General features: G+C 43.6%; 2 protein-coding genes across 2 annotated transcripts in view; one reads left to right on the top strand and one right to left on the bottom strand.

The window, feature by feature from the left end:
- Positions 1-638: 638 nt before the first annotated feature.
- Positions 639-23,876, bottom strand: part of LOC136932723 (phospholipid-transporting ATPase ID-like) — a 95,891-nt gene continuing 72,653 nt past the window's right edge. The window contains exon 29 of the transcript XR_010874763.1: positions 639-680. The gene's annotated coding sequence lies outside the window, so the exon portion shown is untranslated. The remainder of the gene's footprint in view (positions 681-23,876) is intronic.
- LOC136933078 (NLR family CARD domain-containing protein 3-like) overlaps positions 8,554-23,876 on the top strand; it is a 20,449-nt gene continuing 5,126 nt past the window's right edge. Inside the window, 10 exon segments of the mRNA XM_067228457.1 lie at positions 8,554-8,623; positions 9,301-9,359; positions 9,483-9,599; positions 9,757-9,873; positions 11,522-11,576; positions 11,685-11,913; positions 12,157-13,933; positions 14,040-14,207; positions 21,156-21,329; positions 22,239-22,273. Of these exon segments, the coding sequence (XP_067084558.1) occupies positions 9,340-9,359; positions 9,483-9,599; positions 9,757-9,873; positions 11,522-11,576; positions 11,685-11,913; positions 12,157-13,933; positions 14,040-14,207; positions 21,156-21,329; positions 22,239-22,273 (2,692 nt within the window). The 5' untranslated portion in view covers positions 8,554-8,623; positions 9,301-9,339.

The following is a 23,876-nucleotide window of genomic DNA, read 5'->3' as shown; positions in this document are numbered from 1 at the left end:
TGTGGAGGTGGTCACCATGCTAATGTTATCCACACTAAATGGTAAATGGACTGCATTTATATAGGGCCTTTTCTACCGTAGCGGCAATTACAATTGTTGCCTCCCATTCACCCATTCATACTCACACATACCGACGGCAGCGAGCTACCATGCAAGGCGCCGGCCTGCCCATCGGGAGCAACTTGGGGTTCATAGTTTTGCTCAAAGATACTTCGACACATGACCTAGGAGGAGTCGGGGATCGAACCACCAACCTTGCGATTAACAGACAACCCTCTTTACCCCCTGAGCCACAGCCGCCCCCAATACTAATCTATATCTGAAGCTTAACACACTGAATCATTCAATTAGGACTAACATATTATAAAAATAATTTAGCCTGTCACAGACAAACCATAACCCCATGATATTGATAATCACACTGAATTGCATCATAGATGCAATTGCATCAAAAAATAGATTGATGTAACCGTAGCTTCTTGTTAACATTTAGTCATTTAGCAGACGCTCTTATCCAGAGCGACTTACAGTAAGTACAGGGACAATCCCCCTGAGGCAAGTAGGGTGAAGTGCCTTGCCCAAGGACACAATGTCATTTGACACGGCCGGGAATCGAACTGGCAACCTTCAGATTACCAGCCCGATTCCCTCACCGCTCAGCCACCTGACTCCCTAAAATACTGGCCAATGCAATGGGTCGATAGTTGTCTATGCTGTTCAGTTTACCAGCCTTATCTTTAACAACAGGCACTAACAGCACTGACATAATAGAGTTCAGTAGAACACCATGAACCATAATTCCAGTAAGGCACATGGCTAGTAATGGACTGAGTCTATAACTGGCATTTTTTAGATGCTCTGCAGAAATGCAATCCATACCACAAGCTTTGTTGTTGTCTAGCATGTGGATGGAATCATAAATATCTACTGATCTAACTATCATGTCTGCAGAGAGACCTTTATATTCATTATCAATTCTCACTGTGTTACTTTTAACACAATTAAATAGTTTACTGTAGTGCTCACGCCATAGATCAGCAATCTTCTCTGGACAACTAACCCCCTCGATATCAGAAGGGAGGGGAGTTCCGTTATTATTTATGATCTTGACCTCCTTCCAGAAGTCAGTAAGATTGTTATTCTGCATCTTTCTGGCCAGCGAGTCTACTCTCATTGTGTTTTCATTATTCTTAATAAAACGAAGTGCATATTTAAATCTAGCATTTGTGAGTTTTTTGTTATCAAGCAACCCTCCCTGTCTGGGTCTGCCTGCCTCTGACCAGAGTCTAAAGGCCTCTCGAGCAGCAGCATGTTGCTCAGACACAAACTCATTCCAGCCAGCCCGTATGTTAGGGACCTTACTCTTGTGATTACAGTTTTTCTCGATTGCTAACACACAAAAATGGTATGTGTAAGCCATCCCCACAAAACCATTTTGCCAAATCCCAGCAGAAAGACCATGTACCCCAATCTTTAAACACAATTTACCCTTTTTGACACATTTCTCAGGTTCATTCACACTTCTTTGCAAAAGTCTAAACACACCTCCAACTTTAAGACACAATTATCACCATTATGTCATTCAGAAAACACTGCCACTTGATAAGTAAACCCAAAACAGCGCAATTCAAACACCCTTACCAACCAATTATCCATGTGTAAGCACTAACAAGCAAATATACTCAACAAGCAATCAGGGGTTTGGAATGAATACAAAGGTAAGCTCATCTGTACTTTGAAATCATGGATGAAAATATCAGAAGAAAAGGAAGAATTGTCCAAATGAGAGGAGGTGGACAAGGGAGAGGAAGAGGCAGAGGAAGAGGAAGAACAACAATCTCAAATGAGATCCATGCCACACTATGACAGAAATCCCTATGATGATTTGTTTATTTCCTTGTTTTCTTAGCCTTTGTTCCCAAAATTACAATTTACAGCAATACATTTGTGTTGTTGACTACTTTGGTGTGCATGCAAGCATGTTGGGGCTTGCATGCACTCTTAGAGAAGTAAGTTCCAAGTTAAAACGAGCCTCCAAACAGGATCAACTGGTCCAAACACAAGTGTGTGCGGGTGATTGTATGTGGGTGTGACACATTCAAATATGTACTTTATGTTAGAGTACATCACTGTCAGACGCACACAGAACCAGATGGAGCACAGAGAGGAGGCTGATGGTGAAACCATAGTTTTATAAAGGTCAGTAGAATGGTGTTTATTCACATGTTGGAGAGTGGATGATTTACTGTCAGTCCAGAATAGTTTATGATTAAGTAAATTAGCATCCCTAACCCTGGTCTGATGTCTGATCCTTTCAAATACTGGAGGTGTGTTTGTTTGACAGCATAGATCCTAGGCTGTACAATAATATTGTTTCCATGTCCATTAAACATGTCAAGTGTGTCTGTAAATGTGATCATAAGCTAAAAGGTGTTAGCAACACAGTCAGTCAGTGGTTAAGGACCTCCTACCTGTGTTGATTGACAGGAAGAGGATGTACTGTGTATCAGTTAACAGCGGCCAGGTAAGGAGACAGGCTATGACAGTTGACAAGGAAACTATACATGTGTAATTAAGGGTTTTAGAGACAGGGCAGAGAGAGGAGGGTTCTGGCAGGGCAGGTGATCAGAGACAGGATAGAGAGAGGAGGGTTCTGGCAGGGCAGGTGATCAGAGACAGGACAGAGAGAGGAGGGTTCTGGCAGGGCAGGTGATCAGAGACAGGACAGAGAGAGGAGGGTTCTGGCAGGGCAGGTGATCAGAGACAGGACAGAGAGAGGAGGGTTCTGGCAGGGCAGGTGATCAGAGACAGGGCAGAGAGAGGAGGGTTCTGGCAGGGCAGGTGATCAGAGACAGGACAGAGAGAGGAGGGTTCTGGCAGGGCAGGTGATCAGAGACAGGGCAGAGAGAGGAGGGTTCTGGCAGGGCAGGTGATCAGAGACAGGGTAGAGAGAGGAGGGTTCTGGCAGGGCAGGTGATCAGAGACAGGACAGAAAGAGGAGGGTTCTGGCAGGGCAGGTGATGTAAGTGTCACACCCACGGCCGTGTCCCAGCTTGTGTTCATGTTTATACGTGCCCTAGTGTTTCCCTGTGGTCTCTGTGTGATTACCTGAGCCCGTGTCTTGCTAAGAGTCTGTGTGAGGTTTTGAGTTTGCTTGTTTGTCGTAGTTTGTTTCACTTGTGTCTAGTTTGGTCGAGTGTGTATTTATGGTTCCTCCCCTGGTCAGTCTTTGTCACTTCCTTGTTGTGTACATCGTGTTATGTACGTGTGAGTATGTACTCTTGGCCCAGGTTTTTGGAGGAAAAGAAACACTTAGTGTTTTGTTCCTGCCTTGCCTGCCTCTCCCTGTGTTGGGGTCCAGCCCCCACACTCACACCGTGACAGCAGGCTGCAGGTGAACGAGGAACATCCAGAGTTACAGCACTGAACACAGTACTGTGATAATCATGTTAGAGGATAACAAGTCATATTTCTGGAATGATTAGGGGTTATTGTACATTTGATTTGTCCATAGTTTGTTTATGTAATCTCATTTATTCATCTTTCTTATAAGTTATGGGACCCACAACTCCTGGGAACACCTAACATTTCTGCTGGGAGCGTCAAGCTAAAAACAGCTGCATTTCCTCATACATGACATTCTATAGAAACCATGTAGCAGCACAGGACTGGAATGTAGCAGAGAGACGTCTAAACCAGACAAACGAGAATCAGACTAAACTTTCCAATGTAGAAAGGGAGGCAGGGAGAGAGATTAAGAAGGGGAGTGAGAGAAAGAGGAAGGGGGGTGGAGGGACAAGGAGCACATGTACAGAAAGTGGGAGAAAAAGAGGGGGGAGTTTGACTTGGTACAATCCTGTGTGAATCTTTGTTTGGTTTGCAACTCAGACTTCCTGACTACCTACACCTGTATCTCCCTCCAGCTCTCCTCCACCTGACTACCTACACCTGTATCTCCCTCTGACCAGATCTAACCTATCAGTCGATCCTGGTTCATGGTCCCTGTACCAGATCTCTGTCTTAGTGGCAGCTTGAGGTCCCCAGTGTCTGTAGCAGCTGGAAACACAACAATGTTGCTATATAGACCCTATTAACATGCATTGTACATACCTTCTCTCCTCCTCTTTCCCCCTCTGTCCTCAAATCCACCTATTTACCCTTTTCTCCTTCTCCTCACTCCTCCCTTCCTCCTCCCCCCCTCATGTTAGGCCATGCATATACCCTTACAGAAGTGAGTTCTAGTAATGACACTCCAAACAGTGAGGTGTGTATGTTTGGAATTGTGAATTATACCTAATGTATATACACCCCCTTAAGTAGAGCTTAAAATAAAACAGAATCTATTTCCTTGTTTGTTAATTCCTGTCTATTTACCCATCATTCTTATAAGTCATGGGACCTACAAATCTTGGCAACGCCCAACATTTCTACTGGCAGCGTCATGTTCCAAACCACTGCATTTCCTCATACATGAAATGGTTTCTACAGAACAGAGGCTGACAGACTGATAGACATCAGACAGCAGGAATGATGTTTGGAGTTAAGGAGTGAGGGCCTGTTTTCAGAAAGAAGAGCTTCATATCCCTTTTCTACATATGTAATACATTCCATCAGTTACAAAAAGAAAAGAGAATAACATTGTAAACATTTAAGAATTTATATATGAAGCAAGTCCAAGTCTTTCTACTTTCTGCCGAAACTCACAATGAATGTCACAGACTATATCTTTAATTATCTCTCTGTCCCCTTTTCCTCCCCCCCTCCCTTTCTCTCTCTCTCTCTCTCTCTCTCTCTCTCTCTCTCTCTCTCTCTCTCTCTCTCTCTCTCTCTCTCTCTCTCTCTCTCTCTCTCTCTCTCTCTCTCTCTCTCTCTCTCTTCCTCTCTCTCTCATCCTCCTCTTTCTATCTTCCTCCCTTCTATTTGTCTCTCTCTTCCTTTCTCTCCCCCCTTTTCTCAATCCCTTCCCGTCTTCCTCTCTCCCCACTTTCTCTCTTTGTGTATTGTCTCTCTATCTCTCTCTTCCGTCCTTCTCTCTCCCCTCTCTCTCCCTGTCTATTGTTCTCGCTGCCTCTGTCTCCTCCCTCTTTCTCTCTTTCTGCCCTTCTCTCTCTCCCTCTACTTCTCTCTTTCTCCATTTCTCTGTCTTCCTCCCCCTTTCTCTCTTCCTCTCTCTCCTTTTGTCTCTCCCCCCTGCTGTAAGGGAGCCCTGGAGACAGTGTAACCCCCCCTCAGTCTCACCATGTGACCATCTCTGGGTTATCTTTGCCCCACAGGTTTATGTCAGACAAAACAACCTCTCTGGTACCTGGACTGGTTAGACTAGCTCTGTCTTCTGTTACAGGGAGAGACAAGTTCACAACAACTGCATTTCCTCATTTATGACATGGTTTCAACACAACAGAGGCTGGCAGACTGGTAGACATCAAACATGGACAGGGATCATGTGTACAGTTGAGGAGTGACTGGCTGGTTCTCAGAAATAAGAGATTTATATCAGTTTTTTCATAAATATAATACGTCAGTTCCAAACATTTCTTTTAAACATGTAATAATTTATACATGCACACCTAAATAAAACTAGTGGCATCTTCCAAGGTAGAGCCTTTGGTCTTTCTGCAGAACCTTACAATGAATGTCACAGAATCTGTCTTTATCTCTCTGTCTCTCCAATTCTCTCTACCTCCCTCCCAATCTTGTCCTCTTCTTTCTCATTCCCTAACCCTCCCTCTTTTCTCAATCCCTTTCTTGGTCTTCTTTCTGTCTCTTTGTGTATTTCTCTCTTTCTCCCTCTTATACTTCTCTCTCTCCCTGTATCTCTCTTTCTCTTTCCTCTCTCTGGCTTCCTCTCTGTCTCCGCCTCCTTCTCTCTCTCCCCTTCTCATGTCTTTCTCTGTATTCCTCTCTCCTGCTCTCTCTCCCCCTTCCTTCTCTCTCTCTTCCTCTGTCTTTCTTTCTCTCTGCAGAACCTAGTCCTCCATCTCCTCCCTATCTTGTTCTGTAGTACAGTGTTGTCTTCTATTCAGGTTCCACGTCCTACTTTGTTCAGGCAGCATCACACACTCTAGCCAGCCGATGTTAGCAGCTAACCCTATTTCTCCTCCTCTCCTCCCCTCTCCTCCTCTATACTCTCCTCTCTTCCCCATCTCCTCCTCCTCCCCCTCCTCCCTCTTTCTCCCCTCTTGGGGCATGTATGCACCCTTACAGAAGTAAGTTCCAGTAATGAGACTCCAAACAGGATCAACTGGTCCAACCAGAAGTGTGTGTGGGTGATTGTATGTGGGTGTGACACATTCAAATATGTACTTTATGTTAGTGTACATTACTGTCAGACACACACAGAACCAGATGGAGCACAGAGAGGAGGCTGATGGTGAAACCAGAGTTTTATAAAGGTCAGTAGAATGGTGTTTATTCACATGTTGGAGAGTGAATGGTTTACTGTCAGTCCAGAATAGGTTATGATTAAGTAAATTAGCATCCCTAACCCTGGTGTAATGTCTTATCCTTTCATATACTGGATGTGTGTTTGTTTGACAGCATCGATCCTAGGCTGTACAATATAACATTGTTTCATGTCTATTAAAAATGTCTGTGTGTCTGTAAATGTGATCTTTGGCTAATGTGTGTTAGCAACACTGTCTAAACAGTCAGTGGTTAAGGACCTCCCACCTGTGATGATTGACAGGAAGGGGATGTACTGTGTTATCAGTTAACAGTGGCCAGGGAAGGAGACAGGCAGTGACATTTGGCAACAACACTGTACAAATATTGAGGCCAGAAGTGGAATCCAAGTGCATAACTTAATCAGAACAAAGGATCAGAGGTACTAAGGGCTAATCCAGAATCATGTTCATGAACAGATGAGGGTCAGTCCAAGTACAACAGGTCTATAGGAGCGTGGTGGTCAGGGACAGGTGATGGTCAGTCCAGGTACAGCAGGTTTATAGGGGACAGGGGAGATAGGGCAGGGTTTACACAGGAGAGCAGAACTTCTGGTCAGAGTGTAATAATCAGCTTGGTGTTCATGCTGTTAATAATTTAACATTCTAGAGTGTGTTGCCACCAGGGCATTGTGATGTCACTGTGATCCCAGGTAACAAAGGCAGTTGAGAGGTGGATTCTGGGACCTGAAGTCCTGTAGATATCCAGACCAACAACTCTGCTTCTATAGACGTTTTTTGATGAACATTCTAGAATTTTTGTTTGTCAAATTTGGCCCTTGAAAGCTTCCGGTTTCAGTCGCGCGAATATTGTTTTGATGGAAGTCAGTGAGTTTAGAAGCATAAAACCTGGGACACACTGGCTGTGAAGCGCCCTGAAGTGCCTGGAATCCAACACCACGTCACTGTGATGTATATGTGTTTCCAACACCACGTCACTGTGATGTATATGTGTTTCCAACACCACGTCACTGTGATGTATATGTGTTTCCAACACCACGTCACTGTGATGTATATGTGTTTCCAACACCACGTCACTGTGATGTATATGTGTTTCCAACACCACGTCACTGTGATGTATATGTGTTTCCAACACCACGTCACTGTGATGTATATGTGTTTCCAACACCACGTCACTGTGATGTATATGTGTTTCCAACACCACGTCACTGTGATGTATATGTGTTTCCAACACCACGTCACTGTGATGTTTATGTGTTTCCAACACCACGTCACTGTGATGTATATGTGTTTCCAACACCACGTCACTGTGATGTATATGTGTTTCCAACACCACGTCACTGTGATGTATATGTGTTTCCCAGACCAAACAGTACAATTTAATTAATTAATTATTGACAGACTGCAATAGCCTACTATTGTTGGAGAAGGTGTTTTAGTCCCCCTCTTCACTAATGGACAGACTAAGTTTAGTTGAGTTCTGGTTGTATTATCAATCTTCAGATTGGAGAGAGAGTTTAACACATTCCAAGACATAAAATGACCAATTTCAATGCACTGGTTTGTGCAAGTTCTAATGTGAAAACAATTACATTTGCCGCCTCCAGCAAGACGCCCTGAGTGTAACTGCTACTAAAATGAAGGATGCCGACTATATGACCAGACTTTGACCTGTTGTATTGTACTGTACCTGTAACTAGAATGTTCCAGAGACACTCCTCGTTGAGGAATTGGGGCAAACACTGGGAGAACATAGGTAGAACCCACGTAGAACAATGGGGCACAGCTGTGGGCTTGAGACAGAGATCAATGCTTTCTTTTCCCTCCCCAGGAAAACTGCTGTTGAGTCTGGACCACGCCCCTCACCCTTCCCAGCCTGCACCTGTAGGTCTGCCCCCCTCCCTTGGGGTGGGCGTGGCCCTAGGGTCGTAGTCGTAGCAATGACCTCAAACATAGGTGTGGTTCTGGTGGAGGTGCAGTACCAGTTCACAGAGAGCAATGGCAGCATCATCTCCATCGAACCCAATGACCATTACCTCCTCCTGGAAAAGACCAGCGATGACTGGTGGCTCGTCTGCAAGGATGAGAGGACCGAGCCTTTTAACATCCCCACCAAGTATGTCAGGGAACTTCCCAGCAGGTTCCCACTGGACCATGCTGACCCCCCCAGACCAGAGACCACCAGAGTCCCTGAGACAAGACGACAACACAAGACAACACAGGTGGGTTTCAGTGTGGTAAATAGGATCATACTGAATGTAGAACAACATGAGGGATGATGTTTTGAAATACTAGAAACAGTCATTCACATGGATTTTGAAGCATAATTAGTTCCTAAATGTGAGGTGCAGAAGGATGTGTTACATTAGTGATCACTGAACTGTTTGAGCTGTTTTAAGCATGAGCCGCTGTCTGTAAACACAGGGAGTATCTGTACAGCATGAGCCGCTGTCTGTAAACACAGGGAGTATCTGTACAGCATGAGCCGCTGTCTGTAAACACAGGGAGTATCTGTACAGCATGAGCCGCTGTCTGTAAACACAGGGAGTATCTGTACAGCATGAGCCGCTGTCTGTAAACACAGGGAGTATCTGTACAGCATGAGCCGCTCAAACCCAAAAGCCCCAAACAACTTTCTCCTTTATACTAAAATACATGTTTAACACTGAAATCCAAAGCAGTCTCTTCCAGAATCCAGAATCGTATTTCTAATGCCACTGTGTGAAAGTTTTCATTAGGCTCTAACAAATTTAGATGGCCACTAATCACAAAGATACATAATTATCTTAAGAATACGAGTCTAAATGAAGCTGAGAGTTAAAAGCAGCGTAACCTAAGCCTGTGACAACTTGCCCTGGTCTCCCGTGTCATCAATCAATGAATCATTACTGATTTTCAGAGGGCAACATCTAAAATATGTCTCTCTGGGGAACATGACATGGACACCAAAGCTAAGAGGTAAGATGAGAATCCATAACTGTTCATGACTGTTCTCCATCTCAGAGCTCAGCAGTGATATTATGACATCATCATTAGTCAGAATAAATGAGAGACTGAAGGTCTGTCTCTGTTGTGTTGAAGCCCAATCCAGCAGAGACCAGCCTCACCTGTACCCAGCTGTGTGTCCATGAAGAGTGACTGGTCCATGGATCCACCTCTCTTCTTCAGTGATGGAGGAGGACCTTCTAATGAGGAAGGGTATGTATTGACCTCTGATGGTGTTCAATGTGAAAACTAATTTTCTGCAGTATAATGAAGTCATTAGATTTTAGCGACAAATATTGTTACAAAGGATCAGTTTGGTCTACTTTAAATGATTGACTTTTGTAAAACCTTTGAATGTGTTTGTTAACAGGATCAAATGGCAGAGACCAGCCTCACCTGTACCCAGCTGTGTGTCCATGAAGAGTGACTGGTCCATGGATCCACCTCTCTTCTTCAGTGATGGAGGAGGACCTTCTAATGAGGAAGGGTATGTACTGAAGTCTACTGGTTTTTAATGTTAAGGTGATACATATTTGGAAGTCTAATGTAATCACTAGATTCACGATCATCATGTGACGTTTCTACTGAACGAAGGTTAGAACTCATAGCCTGGCTGATGTTTCGACCATGTGGTAGAATTACACAGTGACAGCTAGCTGTTATTTAACATTATGTCATTAACATGTGTAAGTGGTGTACCGTAAGTCTTCTTTTTAGTTAGCAATGGTTTAACCACTAGACCACCATCAGGCACATCAAGCCCTTTGACCTCCTTGTTGTGTTTGATCAGTGAGAGACAGGACCACAACCTACCAGTCCACTGTGCTGCTTTAATGTTGGACTGACATTAACAGACACACAATCACAACACAACCACAACAAACTGGCAAAAAAAGACCGCACAACACTGCAACTTCCCCAGACCAAATCAAATAATGCATGGCTACCATTTGGTCATTCTATATCTTTGCAGAACAATAACTCAAAGCTGCTCTCTCTAATTCAGTAGAGACTTGAGGGACATCCAGGATAAGCCTGTGAGTGTGTTAGATAGTTACAACCTCTCAATATTAAAATACTTGACATACAGTATAATGTCAATACTGAGTTTTTGTATAATAGCTTAACATAAAATAAAAGATAGATCAGTGACTGTTTGACATACATAACCTTCCACTCCCTACACACACATTCACAAACACACACACACACACACACACACACACACACACACACACACACACACACACACACACACACACACCACACACACATACACACAGATGTATGGTCCTCCTAGTCATAACCTCCATGCACACACACACACATACACACACACACACACACACACACATACAGACAGACAGACACACACACACACACACACACACACACACACAGCATAACAGTCAGAGTCAAAGCCCTGCAGGTACCAGGCCTGGTATGAGCACAGACCGGGCGGGGCTCAGCCCACTTAGACTGGTTGAGACTAGCAGGTCTTAAACTCCCGGGTGGAGGAGTGCTGCAGTGTCTAAAGCAGGCTGCTAGCAAACATGCAGCCCTGTGTGAGGTGGACCCTGATGTCATTCTTCAGTCGTAATAAAATGGTACATGTCTCTCCATACATATTTATTAACAAACAAACAATTGAACACAGAAACAACCATCTTTAACACACAAACATTAGACAATACACATAACAATCTGCAGATCGGCTCAAACACGGAGAGGGTCTAAAGTCGTCACCTGTCTGCTGCATTTCATTCATCAGACAGTAACACTAAACCATCTGGCCATGAAACATACGATCAGAGTCCACGTGCATCTAAAAGCACCTAAATACCTCAACAGATTCTGATGCCCAACACATCTTCAGCTGCAACATTTAAAGGAGTGACATTTAATTTGTCAAACGTATGGTTTAAGGAAATTATCGATCACTCAGACAGCTAGTAAACAGGAAACCCCCTCATGGAAAGGAATGAATCAGTGCCATCTAGTGGCATAGAAGATAGTTTACTCTGTGTCACTCTTAAACACAGTGTCTGTGTGTATGCATGAATGGAGATGGTTCAGTATTTTAGTCGTAGATATTTAGCCCATGTGGTTCATGTGTTGTCATCTCTTGTCCACAGAGATCAACAGAAGTCAGACCAGAGTCACCATGACGACTTGTCTTCTATATTCACAGTGAGTTTTGTGTTCATTTAAAGTACAAACAAGACAATCATTTTAATCTGATTGTACTACTGTGTACAGAGTTCCTGGTTCCTCTGATATCTTCCCTCCCTGTTTCAGGTGCTTGAGGAGACTGTCATCAGGTTTGTGAAGGAAGAGCTGAAGAGGATGAAGAGGATTCTGAGTTCAGATTTCCCAGAAGGCTTAGAGAGTCAGAGGGAGGACCAGGAAGTGGTGGACCCTGAATATCAGAAGCAGGAGAGCAGTGCCAGAGACGGAGCTCTGAAGATCACACTGCACGTCCTGAGGAACATGAACCAGAAGGAGCTGGCTGACACTCTGGAGAAAAGTAAGAGACTCCATATTTAGTCTTAGTTGACCGACTGATGGTTTATGATGAAGATACAGGTTAAGAGAATCAGAGTAACTTTCAACTGGCAAAGTGCAATGATGGAAAATCAATGTTTATGTATAAGCCATCAATGTCTGCCATATTTAGAATAGGAAAAACTATTCTGAACTGTTAAGTAACTTTCTCTTGCAAACTAAAGCCCTGTTAACATATATGAATAACATCTGTTTGGTCATTCAGGAGAGCTTTCTCATCATAGACTCTCACGTAAACTCAAATCTAAACTGAAGAAGAAGTTTCAGACTGTGTTTGAGGGCATAGCTCAGCAAGGAAACCCAACTCTTCTCAATAACATCTACACAGACGTCTACATCACAGAGGGTGTGAGTGCAGAGGTCAATAAAGAACATGAGGTGAGACAGATTGAGACAGCATCCAGGAAATCAGCAAGACCAGAGACAGCCATCACATGCAACAACATCTTTAAACCCTCAGCTGGACGAGACACACCTATCAGAATTGTTCTTACAACAGGAATTGCTGGCATCGGAAAAACTGTCTCTGTGCAGAAGTTCATCACGGACTGGGCTGAGGGACTAGCCAATCAGGAAATCCAGTTCATCTTTCCTCTGCCGTTTCGAGAGCTGAATCTGTTGGATGGAGAAGAGTTCAGTCTGATGGAACTTGTCCATCACTTCTTCTCAGAAACCAAACAATCAGGAATCTCCAACTATGACAAGTACAACGTTCTGTTTGTGTTTGATGGTCTGGATGAGTGTCGACTGCCCTTAGCCTTCAAAAAGAACAAGAGCTGGTGTGATGTCACAGAGTCCACCTCAGTGGATGTGCTGCTGACCAACCTGATCAAAGGAAACCTGCTTCCCTCTGCTCTCATCTGGATCACCACTCGACCTGCAGCAGCCAATCAGATCCCTTCTGAGTGTGTTGACCTGGTGACAGAGGTACGAGGGTTCAATGATGCTCAGAAGGATGAGTACATCATGAAGAGATGCAGTGATGAGATCCTGGCCAGGAGAATCATCTCACACATCAAGGCATCAAGGACTCTCTACGTCATGTGCCACATTCCAGTCTTCTCCCTAATGTGTGTGACAGTCCTGGAGCACATGCTGAGAACAGAGAATAAAGAGAAGATGCCCAAGACCCTGACTGAGATGTACACAGCCTTCCTGGTGTTACAGACCAAACAGAAGAAGGTGAAGTATCAAGGGAAAACTGAGACAGATCCACACTGGGATGAAGAGAGCATTAAGAGCATTCTTTCACTGGGAAAACTGGCCTTTCACCAGCTGGACAAAGGCAACCTGATTTTCTATGAGAAAGACCTGACAGAGTGTGGCATTGATGTCCATGATGCCTCAGTGTACTCAGGAGTGTTCACACAGATCTTCAGACAGGATGGTAAAGTCTTCCAGGAGAAGGTGTTCTGCTTTGTCCATCTGAGCTTTCAGGAGTTTCTGGCTGCTGTGTTTGTGTGTCTCTCATTCATCAACAACAATGAGAATCTGATGTCTCAGTCCACCTCAGACACATCTGACATCCACCTCTACAAGAGTGCTGTGGACAAGGCCTTGCAGAGTAAGAATGGACAGCTGGACCTTTTCCTCCGCTTCTTCCTGGGTCTCTCAATGGAGTCCAATCAGTCTGACTTACGAGGCCTACTGACTCATACAGGAAGCAACACACAGAGCCATGAGGAAACAGTCAAGTACATCAAGGAGAAGATCAGAGAGAATCCCTCTGCAGAGAGATGCATGAATCTGTTCCACTGTCTGAATGAACTGAATGACCATTCTCTGGTGGAGGAGATCCAACAGTACCTGAGCTCAGGAAGTCTCTCCAGTGAGGAGCTCTCATCTACACAGAGGTCAGCTCTGTTCTTTGTGTTGCTGACTTCAGAAGAGAAGATGGATGTGTTTGACCTGAAGATATACTCCAGATCAGAGGAAGGTCTTCTGAGGCTGCTGCCAGTGGTCAAAGACTCCAAAACTGCTCTGTATGTATAAAGCAATTTTAATAATGATATAATTTAGGACATACTGTGATGTGATATTTGATTATCGTATGATACTATCGTACAAACTATGACTTATGTCATGCAGGCTGCATGACTGTAACCTCTCAGAACGGTGCTGTGAAGCGCTGGCCTCAGCTCTCCCCTCCTCAGAGCTTACAGAGCTGGACTTGAGTAACAACAACCTGGGGGATTCAGGCATGAAGCTGCTCTCTGCTGGACTGGGGAACCCACTCTGCAAACTGGAGACACTGAGGTATGTATTTATGTTCTACATGAGCCATTAGTAAAGTTATAATCGCGCAATGTATTTGTGTGGCTGATTTAGACAAGAGTTGAGTCTCAAGTTGGGTATAAACTTAATGCCAAGAATGAGATATGCCTTCTAGTCATCAGTGAGGACTAATTTGATAAGAAACAGGCAGATTTGCTACATCTGAAACACTCTAAAACATGCTGTACATAATGATTGGCTTATATTTTATTTTATGTTTGTTTATTTTAGACAGAATGAAAATGTTGATGCAACTGTTTCTGAATGTTCAACATGATTGCAGTCTCTTTGGGTAGTGTTAACAATCTGTATGCCCTTGCCCAAAGGGTAATAAAATACAGCTTAATTTAATTTTCAACCTTAAACCTATTTCGCATTGAAACACAACCTGTCTTTCATCACACTTGTAAACATCTGGGGTTTCCCTCTTCACAGTGGAAAAACATTGACTTTAATCTGTGAACACCACTTGTTTTATTACAACACTGAAATGTGCAGTCATGGCTTTCGCAAAGAGAGAAATGGAGGTACTGTCATCTTCAGCACCTTTATAGACTCTGTAACCTAAATCTGTAACACATAATCGCAATTTCTTATTGTGTACGTGTGTGTCTGTGGTTGTTGTGATGTATTTTTATGAATGTTAGGGTCACTACGAAAAGTAAGACATTTGAAGTAAAAAAAAAACTATTTTAGGGTTTTCTCTGCTGTTAAATATAATAGCAGTCATGTTTGACCCTGAAGACAACACAAGGGTTAAGATATACTATTCATCATATTATTGTACATTTACCTGGGCAGTGAGTTTAGAATCTGGCGGCTGTTGTTCCTGTGGTTGACGCCTCTTCCACTACATGAAGGGTTTCAAATTAGGAATGGCAAGAAAAGTGTGCTTGATGTATAATACTACTGTATATACTGTATATATGTATGGAACTGGCTATTCACATTTATTCTGACATACTTTACTTCATAGGATGGTAGTATTCCATCTGAGATGCAGGGAGAGTCAGCCAAATGCCCCATACCGAGTGAGATTAACACATATCTGCTCTTTAAAAAAGGGAAGAAAGAAAGTTGAACACAGATCCTTTGCACAGATCACAAAAGGTGACATTGGCCATTGAATTTATTGAGGTTGGCCCTGCTAATGCGTCCTAACATTAAAGCAAAAAGAGCACAGAATGCAAACATGACTGTTAAACTAGAATTTTGGAAAGAATATAAAATGTTGAAATAGCCTATAAAAGACATAGGCATGATGGTGTTAAATGATTATCTGTAATCCATGAACAGCATACTAATATAGCAGTTCCTCTTCTCGCAGGGAGTGCAGAGCCAACAGGCAGCAGGTTATCTAATGACTTAACATAGTTAAATAAATACCGACAGGCATTCTCTGTTATTTAAAAAAAATATTTATTTGCTAGATACGTTTTTTGAATACTTCTGGTTTATTTCACTTCCATTTAATTTCGCCTTTAATTTTTTAGAGTAACTTCTTTTACAATGCTAATATTGTACAATAGCCTGAAGTGTTTGATGGCACGCCCTGTCATGTGATCTCTGTCTCTGGATCAGTTAGCCGTGTTGCTAAAAAGAACAATGTCAACTGAAGGGAACCAGATGTATATCTGCTCAGAAAATTCAAAGCTAGAGAAAATGTACCATCTGAAAGTTAAAGTCTATTAGTAGCCGGTCCAGAACAAATAAGTTCACTGAGGCTTTTTACAGTAATTTAGAAGCAAATTACCTCAGGTCTACCACAGAAAATTCTCAGGGTATAAACCAGGACGTTTTGTAGCTAATAGGCTACAGAGCGACTGAAGTGGGATATTCTTCAGTTGGAATCAAACTCAGTGGAACAAGTTCGGCAGGTAGGCTGATATTTTACCACTTTATATGTATAAATTACGTTTTAGCTAGTTGACTGCGGCAGGGTGTGGGGAATGGGAGGAATTTTTCTCAGTAGCAGAGGGAAAGTAGCTGGTCGCTGTTGTTTATTAGGTTGTCATGACTTCATGAGTGATTAACGTCCTGTCACTGTTCAGTTGCTCATCCTCCTTGATATCGTGATATTTAATACAATTCTGAAGCAGCGGCGGCAATGATTTACGCTTCATCGAGCTGTCATAGAACTCGGTTTAGAGAGAACTAATTAAAGGGAAAGGTCACGTGGCCGTGAACATTGCTTTCTGCAATGGTGGATAGATGTGATCCATGTTCTATGTCTCGTACTGCTTAAGAATAGGGGCTATAGCCCCAACTAATTGGGTGTGCTCAAGCCTTCGGCGAGAGCACAACCTTTGTTCTCTCACATATATATTTATTTATTTATTGGGTGTGCTCAAGCCTTCGGCGAGAGCACAACCTTTGTTCTCTCACATATATATTATTATTATTATTTTTATTTCTTTTTGCCCCCCTAAAACTCAGTAAATACTTGGCCTACATAGACAACGTAGGTGTCAAAAGTTTCGTCTTGGTAGCGATTGAGTTGCTTCTATTGGAATTTACGTTCCGTTGCATGGTTTAAGCTTAAATTAAGTTTTTGTGGCGAAAAGTGAAGCTAACGGTGGCTAATTTGCTAGCCACAGTCACTGACGTTACTAACGTCACTGCGTCACTAACGTCACGAAAACACGCGTGACTACCTTTGCCAGAACATTCGTTTAGCATCTGTTAACTTGGGGGATAGCTAGGCTAACTATAGCTTTACTGCAAGGCAGCTGCAGAAACGCCACAAGAAAAGAGGCCAGGGTGATAACTATTTACTCATTTTACTTTGTGATATGACACACAATTGTGATGTGTAATGTACAATATAAGCTGATATTATTAAGGAAGTACATCTACTTTCGGAAACAGTAGTCTACTATTTCACTGAAGTATTAGCATCATGACATTAGCCTGTGTTTCCCGGGCAACACATACTACAGTGGTCTATGATGTAGCGTTATCTGTTTTCAATCGTTAAAATAAACATTCCTCACATATACATTTTCGTTGTAGGATTTATTCTGACATTAGAAACCGATTTGTTGGTGAAATTACCATTACCTGTGGTTTCAAACCAGTGTAGCTCACTGCAACGCTGTAGCTTACGCGAGACACACTACAAAAACATCTAGCTACAGTACACAGCTGTTTAGGAAGTCAAACGGCGACAGAAAATGTTCGGCACTCCCCTTACTTAAATCAAAAGTCTATCTAACTACTAACCTGAACTTCATTGCCACAGCCTAAACGTTGTCAATCTGTTCATGAAAATAATTAATTTCAGCCTAAACCGTACAACGGAACGTTAAATCCAATTCAACCAACGCAATCGCTACCAAGACGAACACAGCAGTAGCCTAGTACTGTACCGTAGTAGTACAATTTACCGGGGCAGCTTCTCAACACAGGGCTATATCGCATTTTGCGTTGTTACTGACAATGATCGCTACCAGTGAGCTTTTTATGAATGAGCAATTTTCCACTAAATAAATGTCAAGCTTATTTACGTTTTGGGGGGCATATTTTCAGTTAGCAGATGGTACCGTTTGAATTGCGATTCCATCTTCTACTGCCGGGTAACGTCGTAGAATAATCTTCAAAGGGGTTGTTTATTCATGAATGAATGCAATATGAGTAGGCTAAATGCCTGAAAATATCATGAGAAGAGAAAAACTTAAAATGACGTTTAAATCATAGAGATTAGGTCAATTTTTACACCGGTCTGCAATAATGTCACGAAAACACGCGTGACTACCTTTGGCAGAACATTCGTTTGGCATCTGTTAACTTGGGGGATAGCTAGGCTAACTATAGCTTTACTGCAAGGCAGCTGCAGAAACGCCACAAACAAAGAGGCCAGGGTGATAACTATTTACTCATTTTACTTTGTGATATGACACACAATTGTGATGTGTAATGTACAATATAAGCTGATATTATTAAGGAAGTACATCTACTTTCGGAAACAGTAGTCTACTATTTCACTGACATATTAGCATCATGACATTAGCCTGTGTTGCCCGGGCAACACATACTACAGTGGTCTATGATGTATCTGTTTTCAATCGTTAAAATAAACATTCCTCACATATACATTTTCGTTGTAGGATTTATTCTGACATTAGTAAACGATTTGTTGGTGAAATTACCATTACCTGTGGTTTCAAACCAGTGTAGCTCACTGCAACGCTGTAGCCTACTGTACCCGAGACACTAGTGTGAGTAGCTAACAACAACTCCTCAGCTGTTTAAGTCAAACGGCAACAGAACATGTTCGGCACTCCCCTTACTCAAAAGTCTTTCAGTAGGGAAACTATCTGACTACTAACCTGAACTTCATTGCCACAGCCTAAACTTTGTCGATCTGTTCATGAAAATAATTAATTTCAGCCTAAACCGTACAACGGAACGTTTAATCGAATTCAACCAACGCAATCGCTATCAAGACGAACACAGCAGTAGTCTACTAGTAGTACTGTACTGTAGTAGTAGAATTTACCGGGGCAGCTTCTCCACACAGGGCTATATCGCATTTTGAGTTGTTACTGACAATGATCGCTACCAGTGAGCTTTTTATGAATGAGCTATTTTCCACTAAATAAATGTCAAGCTTATTTACGTTTTTGGGGGCATATTTTCAGTTAGCAGATGGTACTGTTTGAATCGCGATTCTATCTTCTGCCGGTAAAGTCGTAGAATAATCTTAAAAGGGGGTTCTTTATTAATGAATGAATGCAATATGAGTAGTCTAAATGCCTGAAAATATCACGAGAAGGGACAACTTAAAAGGACGTTTAAGTCATAGAGATTAGGTCCATTGGTACACCGGTCTGCCAAATGTATTCGTTTTGATTCAGCCTGTCAGCTGCCTCTTGCAGGGGAAATGAGAAGACATCATATTTCATTCTACACTTCACTCATATTTTGAGTTGTAAATGAGCAGCAAAAAAAAGATGCTTTTAAATCTATGTAATCTTTATAAATAATAAGTAGGCCCGATGCATTTTTATATAAAATATACAGACCCCTGTGCAACCGACGCAAGCAAGCACACCCTACAATTTCCCCAGAAATTGTATCCTCTCTAGTTATTATTTATTTTCGCCCCCCTAAGGATCAGTCAATATTTGGACTACATACACAACGGCGGTGTCAAAAGGTTCGTCTTGGTAGCGATTGCGTTGGTTGTATTTTTATTTACATTCCGTTGCATGGTTTAAGTAGAAATTGCGTTTTTGTGGTGAAAAGTGAAGCTAACGGTGGCTAATTTGCTAGCCACAGTCACTGACGTTACTAACGTCACTACGTCACTAACGTCACGAAAACACGCGTGACTACCTGTAGCAGAACATTCGTTTCACATCTGTTAACTTGGGGGATAGCTAGGCTAACTATAGCTTTACTGCAAGGCAGCTGCAGGAACGCCACAAGCAAAGAGGCCAGGGTGATAACTATTTACTCATTTTACTTTGTGATGTGAAACACAATTATGAAATGTAATGTACAATATTAGCTGATATTATTAAGGAAGTAGGCCTACATCTACTTTTGGAAACGGTAGTCTACTATTTCACTGAAGCATTAGCATCATGACATTAGCCTCTGTTGCCCGGGCAACACATACTACAGTGGTCTATGATGCATCTGTTTTCAATCTTTAAAATAAACATTCCTCACAAATACATTTTCGTTTTAGGATTTATTATGACATTACATTACAAGTAAACGATTTGTGGGTGAAATTATCATTACCTGTGGTTTCAAACCAGTGTTGCTCACTGCAATGCTGTAGCCTACGCGAGACACTACAAAAACATCTACACAGCTGTAGGAAGTCAAACGGCGACAGAACATGTTCGGCACTCCCCTTACTTAATCAAAAGTCTATCTAACTACTAACCTGAACTTCATTGCCACAGCCTAAACGTTGCCAATCTGTTCATGAAAATAATTAATTTCAGCCTAAACCGTACAACGGAACGTTAAATCCAATTCAACCAACGCAATCGCTACCAAGACGAACACAGCAGTAGTCTACTAGTACTGTACCGTAGTAGTACAATTTACCGGGGCAGCTTCTCCACACAGGGCTATATCGCATTTTGCGTTGTTACTGACAATGATCGCTACCAGTGAGCTTTTTATGAATGAGCGATTTTCCTCTAAATAAATGTCAAGCTTATTTACGTTTTGGGGGGCATATTTTCAGTTAGCAGATGGGACTGTCTGAATCGCGATTCCATCTTCTACTGCCGGGTAACGTCATAGAATAATCTTCAAAGGGGGTTCTTTATTAATTAATGAATGAATGCAATGAGTAGGCTACATGCCTGAAAATATCACGAGAAGGGAAAAACTTTAAAATGACGTTTAAGTCATAGAGATTAGGTCCATTTTTACACCGGTCTGCCAAATGTATTCGTTTTGATTCAACGATGAGGCTGCCTCTTGCAGGGGAAATGAGAAGACATCTATTTCATTCTACACTTCACTCGTATTTTCAGTTGTAAATGAGCAGCAAAAAAAATGCAGTTAAATCTATTTAATCTTTATAAATAATAAGAATGCATTTTCATATAAAATATACATAAATCGGTTGTAAAAATGTCATTCAAAAACGGACCCCTGTGCAACCGACGCAAGCAAGCACACCCTACAATTTCCCCAGAAATTGTACCCTCTCTAGTTTGTTGTGTTCATTCAAGTCACTATTTTTGAGCAGGCTTTATGTAGCAGACGTCCTGATGTTCCATAGAACTACTAGCACCAAACTGAACACAAACCTAACCTTCCTGAACTGGGGGGAAAGGTCACTCTGTCTAATGATGGGGAGGAGCAGCTATGACAGCACCTGCCAAATGAACCCCTCTGTGCTGACTCACTCTGGAGGCCCAGATGGATTCTGTCACAACATTGATCCTCTTTCTACAGGCTGTCAGGCTGTCTAGTCACAGAGGAAGGCTGTGCTTCTCTGGCCTCAGCTCTGAGGTCCAACCCCTTCCACCTGAGGGAACTGGACCTGAGCTACAATCATCCAGGAGAAAAAGGATTGAAGCTGCTCTCTGCTGGACTGGAGGATCCACACTGCAGACTGGAGAAACTCAAGTAAGGAGATGTTTGTGTTTTTATATACCTCTTCATGTAATGTTGCTTAACACTGAATACTGAATAGACTGATTAGAATTATTTAGGACAGTGGGTTAGGAAGAGAGAAGCCCTAAATAATCTACAATAGCCTTTAGTGCAATTATGATTATATAGCTACAATTATAATTGTATTTCCTGGGGTCTATTCCAGAAAGTGGGTTGAAGTGAAATTAGTGAGTTTGTTAACCCTGAGATGAGGGAAACTCTGGGTTTTCTTCTTTCTGTTAGTCCGCTACAAGTCCAATGTTCATATACTGAGCAGGATTAGGTGAGACAACATCTATGTGTTAAAACAGCATTCTCACAAGTTGAGACAGCCACTGAATGATTTGTACTTGGTTTAATCCTGTCAAACATGATTAAAACAATCATGTGTCTGGTAGGCCTAAGCAAAATATGCCCGACCTGTTTGAACTGACTTTATATTTCATTTTCAGCTGCTGCCAAGTGTGTTTTGTGCCCATAGGATCGTTCCACCACTTGTTCAGCTGTAGTAAGACGTGTGGTTAAATGTCAAATAAATAGACTGCATTGAAATGTACTCATTGACCAATTGTGTCTCTTTTGCTGTTGCAGTTGTTGTTTATCTTTCAGAAAATGTTTGCATACTCGCCTGCACGCATGAGAATTCCTAATTCCAGTGAATTAGTGTTAAACTAACTCGGATCAGCTTTTCTGGAAGCGATAACTCTGTGCTTCCCATCTCAGGGTTCATCAAGTCAGAGTTCAGGGTTAGGCTCAGAGTTTGTAAAACCTGTTTTCTGGAATACACCTCTGATGATAAACATAGAAACAACATGTTTACTTTAGTCACTTAGCAACAGGTGAGGTGTCATTTCCTCATCATTCCTCTGCTTCTCCCTACAGTGTGGATCATGGTGGAGAGTGCAGGATCAAACCTGGTCTAGGAAATGTGAGTATTGACTGCTACTTAGTTTCTAGTACACAGGGTCATACAGGGACAATACCATTAGTGACTTTGACACTGTCAGAAATGGACACACGTATGTGCCCTCCCTTCACCCTCCCCTCTCCTCCCCCTCCCCTGTTCCCCCCCCTCCCTTCCCCTAGCTGCTGTGTGTTTCCTCTCCCCCTCCTCCCTCCCTCCCTCCCTCCCTCCCTCCCTCCCTCCCTCCCTCCCTCCCTCCCTCCCTCCCTCCCTCCCTCCCTCCCTCCCTCCCTCCCTCCCTCCCTCCCTCCCTCCCTCCCTCCCTCCCTCCCTCCCTCCCTCCCTCCCTCCCTCCCTCCCTCCCTCCTCGCTTCCTTCCCTTCATCTCCTTCTCACCTTTCGTCTCTCTCCTCTTCTCCCCCCTCTGCCCCCCCGAGAGGAGGTGGGGGGGGTGGGGGGAGAGGAGGCAGGGGGTGGGGGGGGGGAGGAGGTCAGGGGGTGGGGGGAGAGGATGTGGGGGGGAGAGGAAGTCAGGGGGCTGGGGGGAGAGAGTAGATAATGGGGGTTGGGGGAGAGGAGGTGTGGGGGGGAAGAGGTCAGGGGTGGGGGGAGAGGAGGTCAGGGGGGGGGGAGAGGAGGTGGGGGCGAAAGGAGGTCAGGGGGTGGGGGGAGAGGAGGTGGGGGGGAGAGGAAGTCAGGGGGGGTGGGGAGAGGATGTGGGGGGGAGAGGAAGTCGGGGGTGGGGAGAGGAGGTCAGGGGGGGGTGGGGGGAGAGGAGGTCAGGAGGTGGGGAGAGGAGAGGAGGTCAGGGGGGGGGTGGGGGGAGAGGAGGTCAGGAGGTGGGGGGAGAGGAGGTCAGGGGGGGGTGGGGGGAGAGGAGGTCAGGGGGGTGGGGGGGAGAGGAGGTCAGGGGGTGGGGGGTGGGGGGAGAGGAGGTCAGGGGGTGGGGGGTGGGGGGAGAGGAGGTCAGGAGGTGGGGGGGGGAGAGTTGATAAGGGGGGTAGGGGGAGAGGAGGTCAGGGGGGTGGAGGGAGAGGAGGTGGGGGGGAGAGAGTTGATAAGGGGGGTAGGGGGAGAAGAGGTGGGGGGGAGAGAGTTGATAAGGGGGGGTGGGGGGAGAGGAGGTGGGGGGGAGAGAGTTGATAAGGGGGGTGGGGGGAGAGGAGTTAACGGGGGAGAGTACATTTACATGTCTTCATTTAACAGACACTTTTATCCAAAGCGACTTCCAAGAGAGAGCTTTACAAAAGAGCACAGGTCACTGATCATAAACAACGAGACGCCCCAAAAACATTGTGGGGAGCCAAAACATGAAGCATACATTGTGAAAAGCAAATAAGTGCCAATGGGAAGAACCAGAAGAGCATGTAGTTAAACAAGTTACAATGAAACAACATGAACCTCAAAAGTGCAAGAGTGTACCTGTAGAAAAGCAACAAGAATAGAATTCACACGAGTACAAGAAGTTAAATCAGTTCCAACTAACCAACAAGAGCAACAAGTCCCTCAATAAGAGTCATTGTGTTCCTGGAGGAAACTCACATCAGGTCCAGCAAATCATTCCTAAGTACCGTAGTACAGGAGTAGATAAGGGAGGTGGGGGGGGGGGGGATGAA

This window comes from Osmerus mordax, chromosome 24 (assembly GCF_038355195.1).
Source record: "Osmerus mordax isolate fOsmMor3 chromosome 24, fOsmMor3.pri, whole genome shotgun sequence".
NCBI classification, from domain to species: domain Eukaryota; kingdom Metazoa; phylum Chordata; class Actinopteri; order Osmeriformes; family Osmeridae; genus Osmerus; species Osmerus mordax.
The sequence above is the reverse complement of the archived record's forward strand: the minus strand, read 5'-3'. Positions and strand labels throughout refer to the sequence as shown.